Source organism: Cyprinus carpio, chromosome B18 (genome assembly GCF_018340385.1).
Source record: "Cyprinus carpio isolate SPL01 chromosome B18, ASM1834038v1, whole genome shotgun sequence".
Taxonomy (NCBI): Eukaryota; Metazoa; Chordata; class Actinopteri; order Cypriniformes; family Cyprinidae; genus Cyprinus; species Cyprinus carpio.
Window position 1 is genome coordinate 24,241,132 of NC_056614.1, and position 20,402 is coordinate 24,261,533.

Here is a 20,402-nt window from a genome sequence, read left to right on the forward strand (position 1 = left end):
GTCAGTGCTGGTGTGTGAAGATAGTTAACCTCCTCATCCTTATAAACCCTTGTGATTGTGCAAACCAAATGTAAGGTGACAGGAACTATAGTTCTGCACATATCTGATTCATTACACAGATGAACACGTGTCTCCAGACTGGTTTGTCCATATGAATCTGAAACTGAAACCATATACCACAGTACCAAATGATAACCATATTCAAAGCACTCAAAAGAGTAAAATAATTCTACTTTATAGGGCTTTTCACAAGTTAACCCTGGGTCATTCTAAACTCAGGTTAACATGTTTCACTATTCAGTTTTATAAGAGTGAATCCTGAATTCACACTGTACTTTCATAAACCCTGAGTTGGTGTTCTTTGCATTTCTGTTATCGATTACAGTATGTGATCGTTTTAAATAACGTCTTGTCTTGTTCTTGTGATTCAGCTGGGTTTCTGTATTCCTGAAGGTCACATCCGGAACTGGCTTTTTGGAGCATAAATGCACAAACAAATATGTCTCTTCGTCACTCCTGCAGAACCAGTGCAAATCTGGTTTAGATGCTTTGATAATGAAAGGACTCTATATCAGGCCTCTGGTTTCGGATGCAGCTCTGCAATTATGATTCATTCAGGAATGAAAATAATACGGAGTTCAACATCTCACACGACCAGACCTACAACAACATACCTGAGAGTGTCCGCCCTTATTTGAAAATGCCACTTCATCATCTGATACCTTTCAGAGAAGAGCTGAGTCACAACTGAACAGCTGGAAACAATCTAAAAAAACAAAACAACGCTACATGATGACGTGCGTGAGACAAAATTAGAGTAAAAGTAGGATTCGATTTCAAGAATTAGAAGTAGGCCCAGGTTTGTTTGATTTTTTTTTCTGCGACATTGTTCTAACGATATGCAAGCTAACATTATCCAACACGTCACTCAAAAACAAATAAACAAACAAACAAACGCATGGAGAGTCCAAAATAATTCACTACATGATGAAACCTAATGTGCCCCTAATAATGCCCCTATAATTCAAGTTAGGAAACATGTATAGGTTTTGTTTTTTATATTTATAAGATATTATCCAGTAAGTTGTGCAGTGAGAACGGTGTTTTCCTGAATGTAATGGTTATTTTAAATAAGTTCAACAAACAAGAATTACCAAGAAGGTAACACTGAGTGAGTTACATTTTAGACACTCCTTTCTTTGGATGCTAAATGAACTAATACCATTGCTATGAGGTGAACACAATTAATGATGGAAACTGATATGAACACTGCACCCTCTGCATCGGCTGATTTACTGGAAAGAAGTTAATGTAAAGGAAGTCCACTGATTAAACAGCAATCTTTGTACTGTAACACCCCCAAAGTATTGGTTTATAGGCATGCTGTATCTACTGCAACATTTCAAATCAGCATGACAATAATAGGGTCATATATTTCGGTTCTTTTATGTGAAATCATATAGAGGAAGAAAATCAAAAAAGTGATTGTCTCAAACTGAAACCCAGCGCTCCCTACAGTCACACCAAGTGTCCGGATTTTTCTCCTCGTCTTTTCTTTCTGCTATTCCATCAATTTCAGTCTGACAGAAACACATCATATGGGATTTAAATGACAGAATTTTCAGAATGAGTAAATATCAGTTTGCACACGATTCTAAATGATGCTTGAAAAATCAGACCTTTATTAAAAAATAAGCATTGCATTGTCTTACAAACTTGCAAAAAGCATACAGAATATAATGCAAATGAATTGAGTAAAGTTCAGAGCTGATTTTATTAAGAATATCAGACTCTGAAAATTAAAACACAAACTGTTAAATGGCTGCTACATGAAAGCATAAATGATCCTGTAATTTAATTTGCCGACTTTCATCAGAGAAGTCAAAGAACAGCTGTCATGTGATTGATATCAAAGATATTCCTTTACTTAGATACTGGTTTAAGACTGATATGTTGAAGAAAAGGAGTGTCATCATCATCCTTATCTCTTCAGAGTTTCTGGCTGCTGATGGGACTGAAGGGTTTGGACTTTTCATCCGCCATGAAGGCCTCGATTTCCTCCACGGTTCGAGGAACGCAGGTCAGCAGCTCCACGCCGTCAGCCGTCACTGCGATATCATCCTCAATACTAAACTTATAAAAACACAAACGGTAGCACACACACACACACGATGATCATTTTATATGAAGATAAAACATATATGAACACACACACATATAATGTTTTCATGTGCATTATATATTGATATGTTTAACTGTACACAAATTACAGCATTTAACTTTATTTACTGAAACATTTACAACTTCTGAAACAATGGAGCTTTAATGCTTTTGACAAAGTAATAATAAAAATATATAGTGTATTTTATATAGATATAATTTATATGTAATTATGCATAAATGATAACTTATTGACAAACCATCAACAAATAAATATTACGTAGTGTTTTAGAAAATAAGGACCAGTTATGGATTGATCAAGAAATCTGTAATCAGTTTCTTTGTAATAATACTGATGTGCATCTGCTGGAACATGGTTTGTTTGTAATAAGTCTGTTGTGATCTGACCCCGCCGAAGCCGCGGAAGCGCGTCAGGACGTCGTTGTTGATGAAGCCGCACTGCGCCGGTGAGTTGAGCGCTTGATCCAGCAGGTGGTTGATGAAATAGATTCCCGGCTCCACCGTGAGGACCATGCGCTCCTGCACCACACGGCCCATCCGCAGACTCTTCAGCCCCGGCTCGTCAATGCGCTCGATGCCCTGAAACACACCACACACTTCAGCCGCTGCTGCATTCGGTTTAATCAGACAGAACCAGACGCTCCTTCCTTCACGACAGAGACATGCAAACCACAGCGGGCCAAACATATATATATATATTTTTTTTTTTTGCATTGAAATGTAGTTCATTTGATTAAAAAATCATTTTAACAGTTAATTTTTTTTTTTTAATTATTTAAAAATGTTCAAAATGTAATACAATTTTAATATAATGTAGTTGGATGTTGGATATAATCTTAATTAAATTGATTTTGGCCCTTAAAAAAAACACCATACACATCATTAAATAATATGAAAACAAAATGATTGTTTTCTACAATATTAGCACACAAACATTCAAACATCATTTATAGTTTGATATAATATGAAAACAAAATGATTGTTTTCTACAATATTAGCACACAAACATTCCATTTGTATAGCGCTTTTCAAAATAAACATGGCTGCAGTTTTTCAGAAATTTATAATGTTAATATTATAATATCTTCGTGTCTTATAGTGGCAATTAGCAGTTAAGAACTGGACAATAATACAGTCTGCATGTGAAGATATAAAGATATAAACAATCAAGCAACTGAGATTTGCTATACAGTACAGTATATGGCTTTATGTGACCCACGTTTTATGCGTGTGGTAATAAAGCTGTTATAAATTCACTGTAAACCACAGCTTCACGGGGCTTATTGCTTTTATAAAACCTGTTATTTGAAATGAGTAGAAAACTGACGAGTAGTTTCAATTTATAACATTTTGGTGTTTATTTGTTACATTCTATTTGTCACCTTATATAAAATATATAAAAAGAGGAAATAAAAAGTCGGTTTACAAAGGGATATATTTTAAGATTTATCTTTGATAAAAATTTAACCAGGCCTATAATTGTGACACACAATTATAATTAGCTGATGTGTCTTAACTTCCAATAATAAAATGATGCGTATCGCTTGAGTTTTTGGTTCCAACGCTAAGCGACATTATACAAGGACTTCAGGGAAAAGAAACTGAGTTTGCTCTTTGAGTTCTGTTGTGATCAGAACTGACCTCTGGATATCCTCCCACGTCGTGGACGTCGATGCCCAGCAGGTGACCCAGACCGTGCGGCATGAACACAGATCCCAGGTGAACCTTCAGCATCTCCTCCACGCTCCCACGCAGGATCCCCACCTTCACCAGCTCCTCCAGGTGAACCCGGTCAGCCAGACGATGCATGTCTGTCCACTTCACACCTGAGCACCAGGGAAGAATCAGAGACCGTCATCAGACTGAGGTCAGAGGTCATCTCACAGCTGAGGATTCACACTCAATCAAAGACGGGGTCTGTTTGTTCTTTCAGGAAGAGCAATCTCAAATCTCAACATACACTGCTGTTCAAAGCTTGGAAATTAAGAAATTAACTTTTTATTCGTCTGGGATTAATTATATTGATCAAAAGTGAGAGTAAAGACATTCATAATGTAACAGGACCATTTCTATTTCAAACAAATGCTGTTCCTTTGAACTTTCCACCAATCAAAGAATCCTGAAAAATAACATGCATCAATTTCCACAAAAATATGAAGCAGCGCAGCTGTTTTAACATTGATAATAATCAGAAATGTTTCTTAAGCAGCATATTAGAATGATTTCTGAAGATCATGTGACACTGAAAACTGGAGGAATGATGCTGAAAATTCAGCTGCGCATCACAGGAATAAATGATATCTCACTATAAATATCACATAGAAAACAGTTATTTGAAATTGCACAATTTTACTGCATTTTTGTTCAAATAAATGCAGCCTTGGTGAGCAGAAAGAACTTCTTTTAAAATGTTAACTAGGTGTCAAAACAGAATCAGACCAGTTCCTCCATACTGTCAATTTTTATTTTATTTTTCGTCTCTGTAATCTAAAAGCAGTTTTGGTGGTACAGTAGTATTTTGACCGGCTGTGATTCCTCTGTGTTTGTACCTGGTTTAATGGCGGCCATCACGGCTCTGGAGGACTTCAGCACGGCTTCATAAATGGCTCTCTGGTCTGCGGTGAACTTGCCGTTGACCGGGAAAGAGCAGGTGATGTCGGAGGAGTAGCAGTAATACTCACCGCCCATATCAAACAGACTGCCAGGAAAACAATCAGACAGGAAATGAAGAGTTTAACAGGAAACGTTCCCAACACCAGCCTGAGTTCACATCTGAAGCCACTTCCATGGTTTGGATTTAGTTTTATGATTTGGTGACAACATCAAATACTGAGTATTCTTGCTCTATTCTATTCTTGTTCTAATAACATTTAAATGTCTTATTTATTTAATTATAAAACATTTTTACATTATATTTTTTATTTTTTTATTACAGATTTCAACAAACAATTTAATAGAACTCAACGTACAGGATATTACAAAAATAAAAACTTTCGTAGAATACAAAGAAGAAAAATAAACATACATAGAAAGCATACTTTAAAATATAGTTATAACACAGGAAAAAAAAATCATTATAATACTTCTAATTCTTATTAGTAACTCTTAAGTGTAATACTCAATTTTTGGTAGAAATTCTGCACAATTAGGTATTGCTTTAATTATTATTTGTATGAATATATAATCTTAAATTACAAAAAAATAAAAACCTCCAAAGACCTGTTTTGGTTTTTAAAATTATGTTTAAATTAGTATTATAATTATTATTATTATTTTAAACTTTAATATAAAATAGATGACCCTAAAAGTGAATATAAAATTAGATGCTCTGATTGTAGTAAATTAGCTGCTACTGTAAATAAATCATGACTTTCTCATCATATCTCAAACGTGCTTGCAAAAATGAAAAATGTCTTTCTAGTTCCTGTCCAGCAGGGGTCAGTGTGGGACTGCTCATAAAGAGATGATGCAGCCTGAGCTACTGAAGAGAGAAATATACAACACTACACTGACTGCAAAACCAGCAACGATCAACAACAGAACAAATCTGACTGAAGTAATCAAGAAACAACTTACCACATGTCTCCATCCTGGATGGTTTTGTCATTGGGAGCCCCGGCGTGTCCGTAGTGCAGGACGGAGGAGTTATTCCCACTGACCGAAATTTATATGTTAACATACAACCCAAAAAACTCAGTCACAGTGACAAATGCATTAGTGGTACAGTGAAGTTTTGCAATGCTTCTATGTTCAATAGTGGTCACATTAATTCTGAACCTCCCATTGGATTTTTATTTTCAGATATGAAATTACACTTGAAATTGTGAGGCAAAACCTGAAATTTAGATTATTATTATAACCGATCATGATGTGCCAAGTTTGAATATGCATGAAAAAGATTTAAGATCTAAGGTGGAAAAAAAAAGGATTAAAATTAGAGTCTGTTCATCACACAATCATATGACTGCAAAACACTTGGAATATAATGCACTTCACATGCATTACACTGTTATAGTGTGTTTTACACTTTTGCAGGTTAACAAAATTTTTTAAGTGAACTATGCATTTAAGATTGAGTCCAAAACACGTCTGAAATTGATTTATTCATCAAGATGTTTGCTGTGATTTAACTTTGTAATCCAAGACATGCTTTTGCTCTGGAGACAGAATGATATCTGACACTAAGAGCCTCTCAGAGAACACACACACACACACACACACACACACACACACACACACACACACACACACACACACACACACACACACACACACACACACAGCAGTAATGATTTCCTCTGGTCTGTTATTGCACTGTAAGTTCTTGTGCTGTTTGTGTAACACTCAGTAAGAACATCAGTAATTACAGCAACAGTCTCTGTGCTGCTGACCAGAACTTTTTTTATTCTGCACGTAGCTGATTTGTGAGTTTTCTAATGGTTTGTGTTTGTTGGTGGTGCGTATACCTTCCACAGATGCAGGTGTATGAGGTGTGTCGCATCCCTCCACGAGCGTAACAGTAATGCTGGAACAGACTGAAACACACACGAGTATCAGTCAGTCTTTACTCAAAATCAAAACAAATAATACAAAATTTAATTTTGCATAAAAGAAAATGATGCAACTATTAAAACTGCTTGCATTGCCAGACCAATTTTCATTTTCAATGAGCAAATTTTAAAGAAACATACAAAAACTGGCATCCAGATATCAGCCCACAGCAGCAGCGCTTTCATTTTTCCACACTGACCTGCACTACTATTACAAAATTGCAACTTGAAGAGCCTAAGAGCCTGTCAGTCGATATAGATTGAAAAAAGTGGCAGCCTCAGAAAACCTTGAGTGATAACTTCATAGCTCAAAACAAAACACAGATACACACTGATGTCAAGCAAAGAGACAAGATTTTCATCTGCTGTGCGATAAAACCCACAGACACACAGTGAAGAAGCGACCCAAAACATACAGATACCGGGAGATCAGAGAAACGTGATCAGCAAACAACACAACAACACACCAACAACCAGTCAAACACCCTAACAACTCACTAACAACACACTCAAACACCCTAACAACACACTAACAACCAGTCAAACACCCTAGCAACACACTAACAACCACTCAAACACCCTAACAACACACTAACAACACACTCAAACACCCTAACAACACACTAACAACCAGTCAAGCACCCTAAAACACACTAAAAAAAAAAACTGTCAAGCACCCTACCACTCAAACACCACCACTCAAACGCCCTAGCAACACATTAACAGCCACTCAAATGCCCTAACAACACCATAACAACCACTCAAACACCCTAACAACATACTAACAACCACCCAAACCCAACACACTAACAACCATTCAAACGCCCTAGCAACACACTAACAACCAGTCAAGCACCCTAGACCCTAAAAACAGTCACACACCCTAAAACAACTAAAAAAACAGTCAAGCACCCTAGCAACACACTGACAACCAGTCAAAACCCTAGAAACATACTAAAAAAATCAGTCAAGCACCCTAGCAAACACACCAGTCAAACAAAACAAAACACACAAAAAAAACAGTAGTCGTGTAAGCACCCTAGAAACACAACAACAACCACTCAAACGCCCTAGCAACACACTGACAACCAGTCAAACGCCCTAACAACACCATAACAACCAGTCAAGCACCCTAGAAACATACTAAAAAACAGTCAAGCACCCTAGAAACACACTAACAACCACTCAAACACCCTAGCAACACACTCAAGCACCAAAACACCCTAGACAACACACTAACAACCAGTCAAGCACCCTAAAACACACTAAAAAAAAAAACTGTCAAGCACCCTAGAAACACACTAATAACCACTCAAACGCCCTAGCAACACATTAACAGCCACTCAAATGCCCTAACAACACCATAACAACCACTCAAACACCCTAACAACATACTAACAACCACCCAAACACCCTAAAACACACTAACAACCAGTCAAGCACCCTAGAAACATACTAAAAAACAGTCAAGCACCCTAGCAACACACTGACAACCAGTCAAACACCCTAGAAACATACTAAAAAACAGTCAAGCACCCTAGCAACACACTGACAACCAGTCAAACACCCTAGAAACATACTAAAAAACAGTTAAGCACCCTAGAAACACACTAACAACCACTCAAACGCCCTAGCAACACACTGACAACCACCCAAAAACACCAAAAAAAACACTAAAAACCACTAAAAAACACTAGCAACACACTAACAACCACTCAAACACCCTAACAACACACTAACAACCAGTCAAGCACCCTAGAAACATACTAAAAAACAGTCAAGCACCCTAGAAACACACTAACAACCACTCAAACACCCTAGCAACACACTAACAACCACTCAAACACCCTAACAACACACTAACAACCAGTCAAGCACCCTAGAAACATACTAAAAACAGTCAAGCACCTAGAAACCACTAACAACACTCAAACCCTACAACACACTAAAAAAACCACTCAAACACCCTAGAAACACACTAACAACCACTCAAACACCCTAGCAACACACTAAAAACCACTCAAACACCCTAGCAACACACTAACCACCACTCAAACATCCTAGCAACACACTAACCACCACTCAGACACCCTAGCAACACACTAACAACCACACAGAAACACTAACAATCACAAACAACTACAAACAACACCTCAGCATCATGGCAGCAAGTTCCCTTTATAAAATGCAAAATCTACTCTGCTCAAAATAAGTAAAAATAAATAAATATATATATATTTTAAAACTACATATAAGAGAAAGAGAAGACAGAAGCATCAAACATCCTTCACCCTAATTTGTGCAAAGAGGACATGAAATGGGTTTCTGAAATTGCTGCAGTCCATTTATCTGATTGTGTGCGTGTGTGAGGTTCGTCACAGCTTTAATTAAAGCATCACCCGTTGCCATCAGGATGTAACTGAACTGAACCTACCCCCACGACAAAACAAACAAACAATAAACACACACATCAGACCATCAGAGGACAGGCTCTGAATCACAGCGACGCTCTCGTCCTCTAATGGAGCGACTCTTGACTCGGCTCTGTTTGGGGGTTTCTCCTGTGATCAGCACAGATATGCTTTCAAAAGAAACAAGCCCTCAGACGCTGAAACTAAACAGCATGAGATTATTTATGCAACTGCTCAAAGCTCATTAATATTCAATGATATGGCGTTACATTCTAGCATTACATTGTATCACAGGAAATGAGCTTCATCACTCAGGGTTACAATGTTACTAACAACCTTCTTCAACTTTAGACAGTGTGAAACGTTGCTTAACCCCAAATTAAATGTGGCTTTAAACTAGGTTATAAAAGAGCTACAGAAATTATGAACCAACAGCATGAATATTGCACATGAAGCCATTTTGTGTGGTTCTCCTGAGAAAAAGCAAACAATAATTGATGAAGCTATAATTAATTTCAGCTCTCGCCAAACAGAAATCACTCAGATGCAGAATGAAAGTTCACAGCAGCCGTCAGAACATGAAAGGTCGTGTGATGTTAAATTGGCTGATTTCAGAAGATTCTTTCTGACGGTCAAGAAATTATGCTTGGTTTCTTTCCCATTATGAGGAAATTAAGTCAGCGATCAGGGAAACGCTTCCTTCAGGGTTTGATCACTGTGTCTTTTTATTATAGATTGTATGATTCAGTTATGCTAGATTAAATCACGCTGACAGGAGATTTGATATTGAAAGTAATTTTAATGGAGGACTACTTGTAACCTGCATCCAGGAAACAGAACCATGCAGATTTCTTCTATTCAAGCTCTTTTCATAGGCAGAATTATATGTGTGTGTGTTTTTAAAACAATAAAAATAATAAAATTAATAATCAAATACACAAAAAAACTCATTAAAAATAGAAAAAAAGTAAAATTAAAAACATTAAAAAAGATATAAAATTAAAAAAATTCTAAAAATTCTGTTCTTTTGAATGTTCTATTTATCAAAGAATACTGAAAAATAGAATGTATCACAAAAATATGAACTTCAACACTGATAATAATCAGAAATGTTTCTTGAGCATATTAGCAGCATATTATAATGATTTCTGAAGGATCATGTGACACTGAAGACTGGAGTAATGATGCTGAAAATACAGCTGCGCATCACAGAAATAAATTACATTTTAACATATATTCGCATAGAGAACAGTTATTTTTGAATCACAATAATATTTCACAGTTTTTCCTGTATTTTTGATCAAACAGATGCAGCCTTGGTGAGCAGAAGAGACTTCCTTCACCATTTTTTTTTTTTTTTTTACTTTACCGACCTCAAACGTTTTAACAGTAGTTTATATATGGCATAAATTTGAGAAAAGGTTGAATAGATCAAAACAACATCAGCCATGTCTAAACTATCTAAGCCCGGCTCTGACAAACATCTCAATGACCTTCAAAACTACTTTCAGCCGTTTCATCTGCAGAACGTCAGCAAAAACAGAAACAAATGTCAAACTTTTCTCTGGTTTAACATTTCTGTTCTCCTTTTATGGCCATAAATGATAAAACGGCAACAGCTTACAAATTACAAACAATTACAAATGCTTCTTAGAAAAGCCACAAAATGTATTGTAGATAATTAGCTTTAGAGGGCATTTTCGCATCAGCTAGCAACACGCAGTAAAACAGGCTGTGATCGTGCACTGATCACAAACTGCAATGTGTTAATAGGGCCCTGAAATGAAAACACGCTACAGACATCTTAAAATGAGCTTTAAGTGCTGAAAACTCCTCTCAAATGACAAACAACACCAATTAACAAACCGATGCACAATTCATATATTCATATATTCCAAAAAACCAAAACAAACCAGTAACCAAGTAGATCACGCTTAAAAATAACTACAAATAGTAACAGTAGGAGCCACACATTTTTCCTGCTCGTAAGGCTGATATTATATCTTACGCAGCACTTCACGTGGAAACAGCGGCTCGGAATAGCTCACACACACCCAGAGGACAGAAAAAGCCCAGTTAGAGTCTGAGTGGGCTGATTTTGCCTGAAAACTGAGATGCTTTTTCTTTGAAATGCTTCCATTCCTCCGGCATCCCAGACTCCTCCTCTGCAGTGGGATCTCCCTCAGCGCTAGCATCGGTACGGCTCGCCAAACGCCGCACTGATCTCCGTCCAACGCGCCGGCTTGCCGCAGGGCTCAGGGACACTTCCAGCTTTCTTGGAATCAAAACCTTACGAAAGACTGTCGAGAAACGAGACTCACATGTGGGAGAACCTCAACTGCTCTTTTTGACATTTCCACACTGATTTGAGACTGTTTGCACCGGGAGCATCACGACAAGATCCTCTAATGAGCATTAACATGCATGGTACACAACAATAGTGTGTAAAAGTATCCATTTCTGAATTTTACTTCCTATTTAGTAGTAGATACAAACTTTTTTCTTCAAGCTTATATATATATATATATTTTTTTTTTTTAAGTCTCCCAGAGATTTTACTTTTCATTAACACATTCACAGTTACTAATCAAATGACATGCAAATAATTTAGAATTAAATTAATTCTATAGTAAAATTACTTTGTTTACATTATAATTTTAATTTTAGCAATCACTTCATTTTGACAGTTTTTATTTTTAAATGATTATTTCAACAATTTTTAGTTTGCATGTGTATGATTTAATGAATGCATAGTGTTTTTTATTCTTTTTACTTACAAATATTTATTTTCCTTCACATTTATATGATTTAACAAATTGATTTTAATCATTTTACATTATCTTAATTAAATTTTAATTTACTGTTAAATTTTGATTGTTTTATTTCAGAATTACTTTAACTTATTTAGGATTTAATTAATTTCTAATTTTTAATTAAAGTTTTTTTATTATTTACATTTATCTGAATAAACATTTTTTACAACTGAACTAATATTTAGGGTATATTTTGATAAAAAAAAATGTATTAAGTACGTAATTTACATATTTATGATTTAATTCATTTCTAATAAGTGTTTTATTTAGATAGTTTTTATTTTAATAAATAGTTTTGTTTTAAATTATTTGCATTATAACCTAATTAATGTTTAGTGTTTTATTTTGACTGTTTTTATTTTATTTTAAAATAAGTAACTTTAACTTTACATATATATGATTTAATTCTTTAAATTATTTACATTGAAAAATTTTCCCTTTCATGATTTAATTTTTAGAAAGCGTTTTATTTATTTATTTATTTATTTATTTCTTTTTAAAATGAATTTACCTTTACATATTTATGTATAAATGAACAACAACCCACAAAACCAAGCACACACTACCCCCTCAATATCAACCATCATTAAACAAAAAAACAAGCAACAAAAAACAAGCAACATGAGGAGCGATATCCCATCATGCTCTGGTGTTTTGGGGCTCTGGCGCACCTGGAAGAACATCTCGGCTGTGCATTACGCAGTCTGACCATCTGCAGCTCCTCTTGAAATAAACAATCACGCAGCAGTTTTCACATGTACTGAGCACTTCAACATCGGGACGGTTCTGAATTTAACTCCCTTTCTCTTGTTCAGTTCTACCCAAGCTCATCTGTTCAAAGAGAGCTGCCCCAGAAACAGAAACAACAGAAGTAAATCTCACTCACAATTAATTCTGCATGCACATCTGTAATGACCCAAAAATCAACACTGCATCCTCACATCACAATGCCATGTTTTAAGCTCAACTGGTGCATTTACAGAAATGTTTGTGCACAGTTCCTGTACATCAACTCTGAATAAAGTACAGTTACTCACACTTATGTGGTTCCAAACCCAAATGATTTTCTTCAGTGTAGACTTTTTTAAGAACGAAACAATGAAGCTGAATTATAAGCTGTTCTATATTGTGCTTTATAAGTGATTATTTTAAATCACACTTGCATGTTTATAGTTATCTGAAGTCAGTTAATGGTCAAATAAAATGCAGCTAAACAAATCTAATATATTATCACTACTATTAGATTTTAATTGCACATTTTTATGATTTAAATATTTTTAAAATGTTTCATTTTAAAAGATTTTATTTCACAATTACTTATTTTCATTTTACCATGATATGATTAAATTAATTTTTAGTAATTGTTTTTGATCTGTTTTATTTAATAATTTATTTTAGTTTTGCATTGTTTTTACTTAAATATTTTTAATGAAGTGCTTCATTTTAAATTACATTTTTTAAATTAAATTATTTTTAGTGTTTTATTATTTTATTATTTTTAAGTTAATTTTTAGTTTAACACTATGATTTTTATTTTTGCTTTTTGTGCTTCATTCTGAAGGTTTTATTTGAAAAATTACTTAAGAATTTAATCTTTTTATGAAGTTTTTATTTTAAGATTATGCAATTTTACATTATGATGTCATACATTTTAGTAAGTGTTTTATTTTGATTATTTTTATTTTAAAATAATTTATTTTGGTTTCACATTTTTATGATTTTTAAAGAAGCGTTTAATTTTTTATGTTTTTATTTTAAAATTCAAATTTGAGATTTTTTTCTCTTTTAGTTTTCTATTTAGTTTTCATGTTAATTTATTTTAGTTTTACATTTTTATGACTTTGTGTTTTGTATAATTTTAATTTAAAATGATTTATATTTGACATTTATGATTTTAAATAATCATTAAGCTTTGTCTGTTAATCACAACCTTCACCTGTAAAAGATCAAATGCTTGAATGTCTATAGCAACAAACAGAAGAGTTGATGACCCCCACAAACCCAGCCACTCAATCCCATGATGCTTTGCTGTCAGCATCCACACCAAGGTCGAACGCTCATCTTCACACTAAGACGTACATGTGCTTAAAAATTGAAACGCAAATACGGAAAGTGCAGCAGATGGTGGAGCGGATCAAGCTGGATAATCTAATCTCAGTGCAGTAAATCCTAATCAAATGCCGTGTTTGTGGCCGGTTAGAGTGACATTTCCCATCGGTAACCCGGGACAGCTGCTTGTTACCACTCGGATTCGCATTTTTAGGACAAGCCATGCCGTCCTTCACTCAAATTTCATCTGGATTTATCCATGGTCAGTCTTATTTTCAGAGATAAACCCACATGTTTCAGTCGCATAAAATCATTTCACTATCATGCAGCTGAACCTCAACAGGATAATTACAGCAAAACACAGTTTCTGTCATGCACACACCTGTCCGTCAAACTCTGAGATGAGAATATTTAAAATGATGAGCATCAGTCCAAGCGCTGTCAACATTAACACATGCAATTCATTCAGGTCAATGCTATTAATATTTCAACAACCAGGTAACACATTAAATAATTTAACAATCAAACCAAAACATCCAAAGAGCAAATATGAACAAAAAAGAAAAAAAAATTTAATTATCAAAGCACAACATGTAAGAAATATCACCTAAGGGCAAACATGTACACATTAAAATGAGAATTCAAAAAAACCTTTTACACATTATGCATTTAAGATTAAGTTCATAAATTGTGAGGAAAATTATATAAGTCAGAATGCATTTTAAATAATTTACATTATACATTCTTATGATTAAAAAACATTTAAAAAAATCTTTTTAGTTTTACATTTTTATGAATTAATTAATTTTAATTACAATTTTTATTTAATTAAATTAAGTTTTTAATATTATGTTCATAAATAGTGAGCAAAGTTACATTATATAATTCAGAATCCGGTTTCCAAGCTTTGGTGCAATTTCATAAATACTGTATAAGATCAGAAGATCAAGAGTAAAAGTATAAGAAGTAAAAGAAATTCAAAAGTATACACAACCGTTAAAATGTAGACAAAATAGTGCATCCCTACCATGTCTAAATTCAGATATTCATCAACTAAATGAAAAAAAGAGATCTTGCTTTGAAAAAGTCTTTGCTTACAAAAACACAGACAGATATCCTAAGTTTTAAATCGCTAAGAAATAAAGTAGTGAAATGAGGACGGCATATTTTGAGCAATTGATTTCAGAATCAGGAGGAAATAGCTCATCTCTTTGGAAGTGCATTAACAAACTTTCTAAACGTGAATGCATACAAAGAAAACCATTGTTGCAGCTGCACATAAAAGGAACACTTAGTACTGATAGCACTGAAATTACCAATGAATTTAACAGATATTTTATCCAGTCTGTGGAAGAGCTTGCTATATGTTTTGAACCTGTACAATTACCTCAAAATGCAATAAATGACACACCCTCATCCTTTTATATCTCTGAGGTCGATGAAGGTAAGATACTTCAAATTATTAATCAATTGAATAATTCAAGAGCTAAGGATATATTTGGGATGGATACCGCATTCGTAAAAAAATACAGTGCTTCAATAGTTTGCTAAAGCCCTTGGCAAATTTGATAAATTTATCTATTAGAGAAAGCAAATTCCCCTCAAATTGGAAAACTTCTATTATAACCCCAATTTTTAAGGCAGGATCAATTGATGAGGTTCAGAATTACAGACCAATTTCTATACTCCGTGTAATCTCTAAAATTATGGAAAAGTTGGTATATGAACAACTTATCAACTATCTAGAAAAATATGATCTACTTCACTCTAAACAGTTTTAGGCCTAAGTATTTGACAGAAATGGCAAACTGCTTTCTCACAGAGTTTATTAAGGGAGCTTCAGCTTCATGTAGTAGGCGCAGTGCTTTTAGATCTCAAAAAAGCATTTGATACAGTGAATCAAGAAAATTCTGCTACATAAATTAAATTTGTTTAGCTTCTCTCAGCAGGCAATAAATTTGTATACAACATAAAAATAAACCTGGATTACTAAATAAGTTAGCAACAATTTTGGGTCCACTGTACTAAACAAAAAAATTCAACTCCCTCAAGGGTCAATTCTGGGACCATTGTTGTTTTCCTTATATGTCAATGATTTACCAAATTGTTGTAATCAAACACTTATATGCAGACGACAGTCATTTATGTATCGGCACAGACTCCACGCTTAGCTGAATATATATTAACAAATGAAATGACTGGTGTGTCACAGTGGCTGCAAAACAACTGTTTGACCTTGAATTGTTCAAAAACTGTCTCAATGTGTTTTTCAATAAGGAATGAAGGAAATGAGTGGATTTATAATTAACATCAATCAAAAGGCAATAGAGACAGTTAACAATTTTATATATTTAGGTGTTATTTTAGATTCTCATTTGAAATGTGATGTGCATGTAAAGAGGCTGTGTAGAACAATCAGAACAAACTTGAATTGTTATTACATGATTAGACCGTATATATCTCTAAAAACATGCATGCAATGGTCTTTTCGCATTTATCTTATTGTGTGACTGTCTGGAGTCAGGTTTCTCAACTGACTATCAAACCTGTTAGATCTCAATATGAACAAACACTGAAAATTTTGAACAATAAACCAAATAGATGGCATCATTGTAATATTATACAAAAACATAGTTTGCTTATGAACATTTTATTAATTTATCTTTTATTAAATTGATTTTTAAGTTTGTAAATAATCTTGCTCCAGACATTAGAGGACAAAAGTAGGTTTGTGAACACTGATGGTCGTATACAGTCTCAGCTTCTTCTTTTTATTTTATTTTTTTTAAACTTTCTCTTCGTTTCTTGTGTGATTATTGTTTTACTGTTGTTAAAAAAGCCTAACCATGGACTGGGGCTGAAAATTAGCCTTTGGCTAGAAGCCTTTATGTGGAGCATCAGCTGCTTGAAATTGTAGCAATGTTATACTGCATTGTCCCTGTTAAATAAACTAATAAATAAATAAATAAAAAATGAAATATACCACAGTTTTCACAAAAATAAACAGCCCTGGTGAGCAGAAAAGACTTCTTTCAAAAATATTACAAAAATCTTATTGAGCCCAAACTTTTTAACAATAGTGTGCATATATTTCACAAAGAAATTATCATCAAAATTAAATATTACATGAATTTAGTTTTCTTTCCCTGATACATTACTGAATGCATGAACCAAATTAATGAGACTGTGACTTTTAAACTAAGTGCAAACAGTCAGTATGTCTCTACTCCAGTGCGTTCTAATTGATGATCCTCTCCTCCTTTCCATCTTTTCTGGGATGTTCCCTGTGAGAGTGGCTGCAGTAAATACAGTGGGCTCATGCTGTAATTAGCGACTCCGTCTTACTTTCGCAGGAACTTCAGCACACTTAAATCATCCTTAAATATGTGCTTTAAAAGGCCACTTTAACAAGACGTCTTTATATTCACACAAACTGCAATTAAAATAAATGAGGGATGGAGTTTTAACGAGAGGTCAGTGAACACATCGGATGACATGAGAATAAATTAGAATAACGACTGAAAACGGAGCCCAGGTGCCGTCTAAGAATAACCTGCTGATGATTTACGGGATTCTGTAGTACAGATTTTAAAAGTCAACATGAGACTCACAACCCATTCTACTCGTGATTTCTTTCTGAATGAAACAGGATACTGAACTAGGAGACAAAGTAGAGCAGGAACTGATTGTATTGTGAACGCGTTTGAGAATGAGTCAGGTGCTTGAAGGGGCGGGGCTAAAAGTGAGAGGGATTAGTGATGTCATACGAAAAGAAAAGCCGTTCAAGTTCTTATTTTTCCTTCTACAAAATATCAAATTATTCACCAAGACTCTTCTGTTCTAAATTTTAAATCATTTACTTTAAACTTTACCTGCATTACTGATACCTAGCAACCAATTTAAGACTGTAAAATTGTAAAAATGACAGTATCGGTAACACTTTGCATGCGAAAGTAACATGTTTAACATACATTTCAATTTTGATTTCAATAAATATTAAATAAAAGCCCATTATAAAACTTAAACTGAAAAATTTTGAAATGGAAAAAAAGCTGAAATAGCATAAAATATAATAGAAAACTTAAATTAGAAATATTATTTTGGCAACTAATTTGAAAAATGGTTTAGGTTGAAGCACTAAAACTATTAAAATTAAAACTTTAAATAAATTACAGCTACATAGAAATATTTAAGACAACAATAACAAAACGAATAAAATAAAAAGCACATATCAAACTAAATCTATTTTTTAAAATAGTTTTTGCTAATTAAAATAAAGCTGAAACTACATAACAAATATTAGATGACGAAATTAAGAAAAAAAAACTTGTGAATTAGATGTGTTGCTTTGGCAACTAACTGAAATAAAATAAAAGAAGTTTAAGTACTAAAATATACAAAACAAAAACTTAAATATAAAAATTAACTAAAGCTATATGAATATAAAAAGCAACAAAAAACTTATGAAAATGACAAAAGCATATAAAATGTTCATAAAACATGAACTAAAATGAAAATGGAAAAACAAAAGACAATTCAGAATAAACTCTAAAGTAGCATATAAATACTAAAATAACAGTTCTCTGCTGAATCCAAGATATCACATTATTGATGCTGATTTTTGAAGTTGATAGTTATTCGTCTTTTACTTATATTTTCATTGTTTGAGAAATTAAGCACGTTAAAAAAAAGATTTGCACATATTTCTAACAATATGATGACAAACTAATGAACTCTCGTGTACTTTAAAGCCTGTGTGCATGTGTTTGTGTCCTGAAATCCTTCACCAGTGCTCTCTGCAGTGCTACGGCTGAGCCTTTTAGAAGAAAGAAAAATTGAGAGAATCGTTGTTTTTCTCTCCCCTGTTGACGCTCACAGACACTCACAGGACCTGGGCTTCAGCTGCAGGCATCATTAATGTGACTCTCTGATCGATGAGACACACACACACACACGGCTGGAAGCCTCTCAGTGAAATGAGAGTCTCAGAAGCTGCATTTGCCTCCAGCCACAGTAAATATGATCACATCTCTAATGCTGATCATACCACCCAACCTCAACACTTCTTTCAATATTTGCTATTATTGTGGTGACCTTCATTAAAGGGATAGTTCACTCCAAAGTGAAAATTCTGTCATTAATTACTCACCATCATGCCGCTCCAAACCCGTAAGACCTTCGTTTATCTTCAGAACACAAATTAAAGGAGACATATTATGCCCTTTTTACAATATGTATAAGTCTCTGGTGTCCCCAGAATGTGTCTGTGAAGTTTCAGCTCAAAATACAGCACAGATCATTTATTATATAATTTAGAAAATGCCTATTTTCAGTGGAAGCAGAAACACGCTGTTTTTTTCGTGCCTGTCTCTTTAAATGCAAATTTGCTGCTGCTCCCCGCCCCCTTTCCAGAATAGAGCTGCACCATTACAGCTCTGACCTGCTAAAAATAACTGTTTTGGTTCTGATTATCATGTTTATCGTGCTGAAATCATGTGTTTTAAACCACATTAGTTTAAACTTCTGATATACGGTTTTCTGAGTGCACACATCCGAAGCACACGGACAGAAAGCGTCTGTCACAGCAAACGCTCTCATTATAGATTCATATTTTGTCCAGAAACAATGGTTTGAAGATAAAAACATCTTAACGGATTTGTTTCTTTTGTCTTCTCAAGACATTAACTGATGGACTGGAGTGCTGTGGATTATTGTGATGTTTTTATCAGCTGTTTGGACTCTCATTCTGACGGCACCCATTCACTGCAGAGCATCCATTGCTGAGACACTGCTACATTTCTCCAAATCTGATGAAGAAACAAACTCAACTTGGATGAGGGAGAGGATATTTTTAGCAAATCTTCATTTTTAGGTGAACTATTCCTTTAAGTGACAAACGGTCTTGTAAAACGAAGATTTGTGTTTGTTAGCTCCTGAATTGTCACCAGTTTGACTGATGTTTCTGAACCCATGACTCAAGTACAACAGCTTGACACGACTGTCACACGCTTACAGAGAGAAATATGTGTTGATGATACTGCTTCAGTTCAAAGATGTTCAGGGTTTTAGCCTAGTTTTTCCTTCCGAAAAGAAGGAGCGCTTTGTAATCAGTTTTGGGAATCAACACATTTTCTGAGATGTAGTCTCAGATCATGTTCTGGACGATACTTCCTGGCAGCCTAAATTTTGCTCTTTATTCACTTACCTAAAAGTGAAACTTGTGTGAATATTTAACACTAAATATAATAAAGGTTACAGAAATAATAGCAAATAGACAGATCTGAAAAGAAGTGCTATCATAGGGGTTCATGGAGATGCTTTTGGCGGTGAACTTGACCTTCATCCTCCACGTCAGTCTGGTAAGTGATGGCCACTTTCACCCTCTAATCAATCATATT

General features: G+C 34.4%; 1 protein-coding gene across 1 annotated transcript in view; it reads right to left on the reverse strand.

The window, feature by feature from the left end:
- Nucleotides 1-1,659: 1,659 nt before the first annotated feature.
- Nucleotides 1,660-20,402, reverse strand: part of LOC109075421 (xaa-Pro dipeptidase-like) — a 57,487-nt gene continuing 38,744 nt past the window's right edge. The window contains exons 10-15 of the mRNA XM_042744513.1: nt 6,648-6,716; nt 5,758-5,835; nt 4,731-4,879; nt 3,823-4,007; nt 2,569-2,760; nt 1,660-2,133 (exon numbers count right to left, since the gene is read on the reverse strand). Of these exons, the coding sequence (XP_042600447.1) occupies nt 1,990-2,133; nt 2,569-2,760; nt 3,823-4,007; nt 4,731-4,879; nt 5,758-5,835; nt 6,648-6,716 (817 nt within the window). The 3' untranslated portion in view covers nt 1,660-1,989. The remainder of the gene's footprint in view (nt 2,134-2,568; nt 2,761-3,822; nt 4,008-4,730; nt 4,880-5,757; nt 5,836-6,647; nt 6,717-20,402) is intronic.